Below are 9,216 nucleotides of genomic sequence, written 5' to 3' on the forward strand. Positions count from 1 at the left end.
ACGTTATGTATTATATCTTCTCCCTGATTAAGACTGCGTCTTGTGAAATAAGATCGGCAATATTTGATGCGGGCATAAGTTTACAATGGGCGATTTCAGAGATGGTCCGACGTTATGAAACGTAAGAGGCGCTTTACTTATGGTCCAATCTTCCATATCGTTGAACAGTTTCGTCAAATCTACTTCTCCTGATTCCGAAACATTGAAGTGTCGCAAGAAAGAATTGTTAAAACAAGTATCCAAAGCTGACTGGTGCAATACCATACCGATACCTTTGCCAGCACCCTCAGGAATGGGAAACGCTCGAAGACTGACAATACTTAGATCTACTGGAAGATTGTAACGAAGTGGTGAGAAATAAGCATGCAGATCGAATGGTAGAGAATTTTGGGGATGCAGCACTATGATTGGATGCAGTAACTCTTCTGAAGCTAAGTGACCGCTTAAAGATAATAATCCCGCCGGATGATTTTTTGGTACTGCAAAGGGACAATTTGTTTCCTTCTTTTCCAGAATTAATGTAAATATATGATTTGTCAACAGATTGTCCATTACACCTTGTCCTAATCCTCGATTGTCATCCTGAAGTAATCTTCTATCTTGCATAATCTATAAAAAAAATTATTATTACGTTCATAATTATTTCGTTCATGTAAATCGAAAAATATCATGAGTTTGATGGCGCCATTCAAGGTCAAATATAAGATTTTAATAGATCATTTAAAACCCTACAGTTTTTGTACGAAATACTTTTTTCAGAAATGCTTACTTTTCAAGTATTTAAGGGATCCGGGACTTTTTGTATACTCTGTACAAGATCTACATGTATATATGTACATGATGCATATGTTTTTAAAATTAGGGTGTAACAAAAATTATAGCGTTTTTCGCTGACAGAACTCTCACTTACAGAGATGCGCACTCGGTACACATTAAAGCTGTTGTACACTAACCTAATCTGAATGTAAAAGTGAGATATCTCAATTAATAAAATACTCAATGTATATTTTATCAAATATACCACATTGAGAATTTTGCGATTTAATTCGTTTTTATATTTTTATTAAACGTATATTTTTACGTCGATTTGTGTATAACGGCTTTAAAGTGCATTGAGTGCACACCAGCTCTGCCAGTGAAAAACGCTATGACACTGAATATTTAATTTTACTAAATTTTTAATGAATATATTTTTCATTCAAGAAAATTACTATTATGTAAGTAATGTTGTGTAAGTTTTTAGTATAGCTTAACTTTTCATTTTACTTGTTTGCACTAATTGTAAGATATACAACATTTTCTGAAGACAAAGTTACTAACTTACCTCAAGTTGACCAGACGCCATAGAGGCTACTCCTAATGGTTGCGCTGTAACAACTGTTAACCTAACTCTTTTATCTTCTATATACGCACTTGCTGCCATCGGATAATAATTCCCTTGTGTGGGAAGCTTAGAAAATCTTTGCCGTCGGATTATCTAAAATTAATCGGATAAAGTATACATCATAATTATATCTCAACAAAAAAGCGTAACAAATCTTGTTTAAGGATTAAAATACAATTTTTAATTCATTACATCAACATGTGCTTACATTGAGTCCATTTAAATCTGTGAAGAATTGGTTGCCGGATGCAATGTCTGTGTTGAAACGCATTGCAAGTTCATAGTTTTGTGTCTCTGTTATATCAACTTCATTAAATATATGTAATCCGAGCCCGTCACTGCCAGGAGAATTAAACAGTGTACAAGTATGCCGTACGTATGGTAATTCTATAAACACTTTCGATAAAATTGGTCCAGTTACTAAATGAATAATTGCCCTGCCGTCCATAAACACCACATCTGGTTCCGATTTGTCAGGCAAGAATAAGTAAGCGCCACTTCTATCTTTACCGGAACTTCTAGTACCATATTTTACGAAATCTAAATGCACGGGAAATATGGTATCGCCGACTCGTAAAGCTTTCAACAAACCAGATTTCCCGAAAGAAGCGGATAAATTCGGCCGTTGAGAAATTGAAAATTCTTGCGAGTGCGACATAATTGTCAAATGACTGAAACCAGGTATCGATGGAAAACTTATGTCAGTGTTAAAAATAGTGACATTAGCCAGATATACTTCCCTGTTCGAAAAAGAAAAAAGTCTGTAATAATTTTATTTTTTAGTATGTTAAGACCCATGCAATATTTTATAAAATTAAAATATATATATTTAATAGCTAATAAAGCTTTGTACTACTGTAGTATACAGCATAAAGTATTGTGTATGATCAATGTTTTTACATAATCATTGTGCTTACTTTGTATATGACGCTTTGTGTAATGTGTGAACTATATATGTAGTAATACCAAATCCTGGTACAGTGACTAAAAATGATAATTCATATCTAGCCGTGGACAATGCAGCTGGACCAATCCAAACAGGAGACACTTGGCATTTAACAGTCTGTCCTCTTCGATCTGTAACTCTAACGAATGGCGTCGATACAATTAAAGTTTGCACTTTCGTTCTCTGTCTTGGGAGAGAATTGTATAGAACAATTTTTCTCGATGGCTTATCGTCTCCAAGATTGAGAACATGTTTCTCACCCACACTCGTGTGATGCGACCTTTGAAAAAAATAATTACATATATACTTTATATTGGTATAAAATATATATGAATTCACTGTATGAATGCATAAAATCAATGGGTGCATTCAGTACTATGACCGCTCACTGAGCGCTCAGTGAGAGTTCTTGTATCTGTTTGGTCTATATTTTTAGTTCTAACGGAATAAGTCAATTAGATGCAAGAGCTTACTGGGCACTCAGTACTGAATGCACTCAATATTTCGTATGTAAATTCATTATATGAATTCATATAAAAAATATTGATTTTATTATTCGTTATTAAATATTTTAGTACCTAGTTTCATCCAATGAGAAATACACAGCTTCTACATCCATAGGTGATATTTGAGGAGTTCTCAATAAATGTGCTATAGATTGTTGCAGTACATGTGCTGAGTTATTCAACGCCATTATCATCTTCTGGGCATAATCTAGCACAACATTGTCTCTGGCAGTCCCGGTAACTCCGTCGTGATGTTGAAACAGAGAGTGCCACATCCTGGCTTTGCTTAAACGAGACGCAAGGCTTCCTTCTACTAATTGATCATTGCTTCTAGCCCAAGCTATAGCAGCTAATGCTTCTGATCCTCTTAAGGAACCCAACAATACACGATCCAATCTTTTATGAAAAGGTCTATACAGATTTAAGAATTTTATTAGACGATTTATTTAAATGCAATGGAAAGATTTTGGTCTAAAGAAACTTTTGTACATACCTAGAGGTATAGTAACCACTCCAATAATGATCATCTCTATCGGAGTATGTAAAGAAATCGCCAGACAACGTAGGAAATTCATTAAAATTGTGTTTTTCTCTGATCGCCTCAAAATAATCACTCAATGTCCCAAATTGTATTTGAACGTTCAAATGTTGATTTTCGTTCATATAATTGAAAAGTTTTTGATAATTGTCATATTGAGCTTCCCACTCAGTAAGATGTGTATACCTGAAGTCATCGCCTAAAGGCGCAAGTACTACATTGGTCTTGAAAAGTTGCGCTTTCTTGCGATACTGATCCAGTAAAAGCAACGCTCTCTCTGCTACATTTGCTCTGGTAATAGTTTTCGGCGGAATCTTCCACGGACAGCTGAGACCAAAGTTCTGCATTCTGTAAAAATCAAATTGGCAACATATTTTTGGATCCGGGCCGCACGTATGAGGAACATCGTAGCTATAAAATGGCATAATATGAGTTAAAAATTCTGTAGAGCCATCATCGTCCCATAATTGTCTCCAACGAAATTCGAGATTTTTATCCTTGGCGAGTCTCTTTTTTACTGAATAATGAACCCTTTGTATCAAAAGGTTCTCCAAGCCTGAATTCTTCAAGAGATACGGCATAGTGGGAGAAAGACCAAAAGGATCAATGGCCCATCCTGAATTTGGTGTATAATCCAGATTATATTTTAGCCATTGATGTCCCTCAGTTAATTGCGTCAATTGAGCGATCCAATGAGACACAGATTCATCTGGCATCACCCATCCTCCGGACACAATTTCCAATTGTCCGTCGTGAATTAGACGACGTACTTCGTCTTTTATTTCTTTGGACTGATCGTCCCACCAAAGTTTAAAGAAAGATATTTCCGCCCAAATAAATTTGCGTCTCCTGTCCTCGCCCAGTTTGGTTACCATATTGTTCAATATGCTCCTTGTTTGGAACATATAGTATTTTTCAAAAGTATTTAACCATCCGGGATCGTTGTGCGAGTGAGGTACGACAAAAACTTTTAATTTTCTATTAGGATGCCATTGTTTTTCATCGTACATGATGTTCCAACCTTGTTTCCAAACTCCACCATCTGGATTATCAAACTCTAATTGCTTATACAATTCTAACATCTGAATGTCGACCTTGGGGACTTTCTGAATATTAAAATTACATGTGAAACTTTTTTCTAAACGTGAATTCTTAGTATTAGAGTGATTAAAATGACTCGATTGTACAAAATTATTTTTTATTTTTGCTGCTTGCTCCTGCAAAGCGTTCATAACTTTGTGATGTTTATCAAAGTCCTTTTCTAATTTTGCCAGTCTGTTTTCCAAATGGAGCCACTGATTCTAGAAAAAAAAATCAAGTATTTTTTTCTAAACTGCAGCAGATCTAGCTTAAGAGAGAAGATACATTTGAAAATGTCAACATATCAATTTATCTTAAAACATAGATTTTCTGTACATTTTAAGTTATATAAAATGATTTTTGCATATTTTAATATTTTCACAGCCGGTAATTTTTTCGCCTTTCAAAAACTGGAAAACTAGCAGTGTTTCGCTTGAATATAACTCGAAATTATTTAGGTAAAGATAAGATATACGTAAATGTATCTTAGATAAGACAAAGATGATTTTATTTCAAACTTGTCTAGATGAAAGATGAAATTATAAATTATGTCATCGAGTAATTTTAATATCGCTTTTAAGTACAAGGATAAAATCAATATATTCATATTCTTATCTAATTAGGTGACAAGCAGTGAAAAGGAAGAAAGGAGAATAAATTTTGTTATTAAAGGGATTATTAAATATAGATAAAGAAACTAAAGGTAAGAAGAGGGACGGAGAGGAAGAGAGATAAAAGAGTGGATAAAGGGGAAGTTAAGAGGTGGATTGCAATATAGTAGCGGTTAGAGAGAGCGGTGTATATAGTCAAGATAGAGAATGAAGAGGAAAAAAAAGAAATTATGAAAAATAAGCATAAATTAAAAAGGGGGAGAGTATTTATAGAAAATTATTTGAGCTGGGAGCAAAGGAAAATTCAGGAAAAAATAAATAGATGAGCAAAGAGGCAAAGAGATAAAGGAAAGGAGGTAAAAAGTAGGATTAAGAAGATTGAGAGTGGAAGGGGTATGGAAGGGATGGGCAGAGATAGAAAAAGAGGTAGAGAGAAATAAAGGTAGGGTAGGAGAGGTTGAGGTGAATAATAATGCTAGGAATGGAGAGAAGAATTTCGGCTGAGTCAAGAAGGAGAAGCAGTAAGAAAGAGGAAGAGGATGGGGAAAAAAATGAGGGAGGGAGAAGAGGCAAGTGAGAGAGCAGAGGGAGCAAACAAAAGAAACGAGGAAGGGGAAATGTAGAGAGAAAGAAAAGGAGGAACGAGAAAATGAAGGAAAATAGATATAGGGGAAGGGGGAGGATAGAAAGAGAAAGAGGAAAAGAGAGAGGGAGAGGGTTATGTTATTTTGGAATTGTATAATTTGTACTTGGGTTTTTATAAACTAGGTTTTTCTGTGACAATCCTGCTCTCAAATATTAGATACAAATATTAAAGAAACATTAGACACATTTTTTCAGCCTTATGACTTTGCTTCTTACATTTTTTCGCTATAGCTGAATGGTTTTGAGATATTTAGCGTTTCTTGACTTTTATAGAGAAGTCTGTATAGGTATAGGTATTGTTCAAGAGTATCTACTAGCAACTAACTATAGTAAAACATGTATTACTATGGTTGTGTTCACGCGTCAGCAATGTCATTTTATTCTTGTTTTATATCCTTCCCCCCCTCTTTCCTTCTAATGAACAACAGAGTGACACAATAGCTCTAAAGCCTATCCTACAATGTGTTTTTTGTTTCTTGTTTTTTTTGCTATTTTTTACATCTTGTTTTTTTGCTTCTTATCCAATTTTTTTGTTTTCTATCACCTGAGATAAAAGTTAATAAACTTCAGAAAAAACAGGAAACAATAGCAAGAAATACAATTGTTGTTAAAATGGCTGCAAAGAGGGAAAAAAGCAAAAAGTAAAAGGCAAGAAATAGGAAACAAAAAACATTGTAGAATAGGCTTAACAGCATGCTCCTCCAATACCATACCAGTGGCTGCGAATGTATTAAAAACTTAGAAAAAATAGAATTATACATAAAGATAGATATCTTCTGGCAGTTGAAATGGTTAGAAGCAGATGAAGAACAAACAACTATAAAATGTGTTTCTAATTTTTATTTGATTGTCAAGTAATACAGAATTTTCTACTTGTAACTTTGATTTGGAATAGACAAAGAAAAAAGTGTCAATCATTGTAAGTAACAGTAAAATCTTTGAAGTATTTCTTTATAAATTTGTCTATTTTTTAAATAAATACTAAATCAAATTTCATGATTTTTTATTAAAAAAAAATGATTAGACTACATTTTGTTTGTTCTTTTAAAAAATTATAATTTTATAAAAAATCTTGAGCAAAATTACAAAGAAAACGGACTTTTTACAAATCATTGATTTAAATCCAAAAATTACTTAAAAAGACATTAATAAAAATATTGCCAAGAAAAAAGGAATACCTAAAAAAAGATAATTTAAATGTGCTAATCAAGCAATAAGACAAAGGAAATGTAAAAGTAAGTTCTCTACAATTTCACAACTACATTCTTCCCTTCAATCGTATTGAAAAAATATATTACTAAACGATAACTTACATTGCTCATGGAAAGTTTAGGACCTTGTCCAGGAGGAAGAAGAGTTAGGTCCATCATTAAATAGATCATCACACAGCAAGCCAGGATCAAACCAGCTCCAAGAATGGCAATAGTCTTTCTAGTCCTCATTATTACAAATCTGATTTTGCATTGAATTTATATTCAAACTCTACACCAATTGTAAATACTAAATTCAGCAATTCTCGTCAACTTTAACCGGTAGTTCGATATTGATAGAAAAAGTAAATTAAGTCTATTCGGTCTTAACCTAATTTATCCACCCTTACAAAGGGACTACATATTAGGGACGGAATTAATATTCTCAATTATTCGACGTTTCGAATCCGATAATAAGATTCTGATTAACGATTTCCATAAATCCAACTGCCACTTTGAATTCGCTTTACAACGAAATGATTTATCCATCAACCAATATACTGTCTAGTAGCCATTTCACCTTATTTCACTGTGTTCATCACAGTTCATTAATAGTGATAGCCATCGCTATGAAAACATGTATATATATACAATCGTTCTTGTTTTTTCAATCATTTTCAATCATGTGGATTATTTGTTATGTGGACTTTGTCGATGCTACAATTTTTCCTTTTTCCTTTTCAATATTAAAAATACTTCATCTACTCCCTATCTTGACAAAAATGCAGTCAATCGATACGATTTTTCGTAAAAATTAAGATTTGACAAGAAAAAAGAACGTTATTTTATCTCGTGAACCGAAATATTAATCGTAAAAGCCGACGACTATTCAGGTTAGGAAATCTGTCATAGCTACGAAATATTGCAATGCGAGCAGATGCGAATATGAGCTCTGCGTTCTACTTGTAGCGTTTTCGGTCCGATCGGGTTTGCACCAACCTGGGTTGGTTTAATCTTTCCTATTGGTTGACGTCACCCGCTCTACCAATAGGAGAGCGCAAAACGCCATTAATCCAACTCAGGTTGGTGCAAACCCGATCTGGCCGAAAACGCTATTAATTATGGCTGCGTTCAGCAGACTCAGCAGTTTTGCAACCGTTTTATGATTTGTCGCGCTGATTGGATTATATTTTTAGATTTAAAGGAATAGTCCTATCTCAGCGAAGAATAACAAAACGGTTGCAAAACTGTTGAGTCTGCTGAACGCAGACATAGGTATTTTATAGCGTTTTTCATTGGCAGAAAAACGCTATGTGTGCATTCGTTTATGCAGCAGTTAGCGCAGAAGTATTACTTTATCCTTGTTGTTCACCGAGTGTTGCACAAAGATTAAGATACTGCGTTAACCGCTGCATAAACGAATGCACGCTATTAGTTATACCGTGGTTCAACGCTCTTCGCTAATGCTGGATTTACACTGCATCCGATTTGCGTCGTACGACGCTCTGCAACCAATCAGAAAACAGGATTCCGATGATACGAAACAAATCCATCGGAATCCTGTTATCTTAAGGGTCCTCTACATAGAAGTAGATGGTCGTCGAGTCTTAAGTCGGGAAACTGATCAATTCCAATCGAGTATTCTCCTTATATTTGATCGTGGTTGGTTGGTTTCCTACAACTTAACGCGGGTTCTACAATAGAAGTCGTAGCAGTCGTAAAGTCATAAGTCGTAGAAAATTAACCAATCACAGTAGAATATGAGAAGAATAATCGACTATGATTGGTCAATTTTCTACGACTTAAGACCCTACGATTGCTACGACTTCTATTGTAGACCCCGCATGAGACTCCACGACCATCTACGACTTCTATGTAGAGGACCCTTTACTTTATCTTATTTTTCTAATATTTTTTAGTCTTTTAAGCCCGAATTTTCATATGGGCGGGAGGATCCCGTTTGCCTACAATCCCGATTGCACACACCACTCATATCAGCTGGTGCCTAGTAATTTTTCACTGCTTTACTACTGAGAATATTTTATTTTTAAATTAGCCAATTAGCGACGCATGTGTGCAACATGCAATGTGTGCAATCGGAGCCTTCTCATACGGGCAACAGCGCTTTGACACGGAGAGGTGATTGGTGAAAAGCCAATTGTGGAAGTAAATTTTACTCCCACAACCGGCTTTTCACTAATCAGCGTTTGGTGTCAGAGCGCTGTTGCTCGTATGAGAATCCGAGCTTATGATATTGGCTGCGGTCCACTTGACGCTACAAATGCTTCGAAGCATTTATCATCGACTTCTAGAATG

General features: G+C 34.8%; 1 protein-coding gene across 1 annotated transcript; it reads right to left on the minus strand.

The window, feature by feature from the left end:
• Window positions 1-3: 3 nt before the first annotated feature.
• Window positions 4-7,152, minus strand: alpha-Man-IIa (alpha-mannosidase 2). Its single transcript, XM_018512010.1, has 7 exons — window positions 7,024-7,152; window positions 3,330-4,675; window positions 2,909-3,247; window positions 2,302-2,610; window positions 1,593-2,124; window positions 1,325-1,477; window positions 4-609 (listed from the first exon to the last, which is right to left on the minus strand). The coding sequence occupies exons 1-7, from the start codon at window positions 7,150-7,152 to the stop codon at window positions 28-30; spliced, it is 3,390 nt and encodes a 1,129-aa protein (XP_018367512.1). The 3' UTR covers window positions 4-27.
• Between the last annotated feature and the right edge of the window lie 2,064 nt (window positions 7,153-9,216).

This window comes from Trachymyrmex cornetzi, unplaced genomic scaffold (genome assembly GCF_001594075.2).
Source record: "Trachymyrmex cornetzi isolate Tcor2-1 unplaced genomic scaffold, Tcor1.1 scaffold392, whole genome shotgun sequence".
Taxonomy (NCBI): Eukaryota; Metazoa; Arthropoda; class Insecta; order Hymenoptera; family Formicidae; genus Trachymyrmex; species Trachymyrmex cornetzi.

What these genes read in the sequence shown, in the direction of transcription:
- alpha-Man-IIa (XM_018512010.1), bottom strand. Translation starts at nt 7,152, where the DNA reads ATGAGGACTAGAAAGACTATTGCCATTCTTGGAGCTGGTTTGATCCTG. An exon ending in TTCTCATTGGATGAAACTAG is followed by an intron (nt 2,611 to 2,908) that starts GTACTAAAATAT and finishes TTTTTTTCAAAG; the next exon opens with GTCGCATCACACGAGTGTGG. An exon ending in TGGCGTCTGGTCAACTTGAG is followed by an intron (nt 610 to 1,324) that starts GTAAGTTAGTAA and finishes TTTTTTTTATAG; the next exon opens with ATTATGCAAGATAGAAGATT.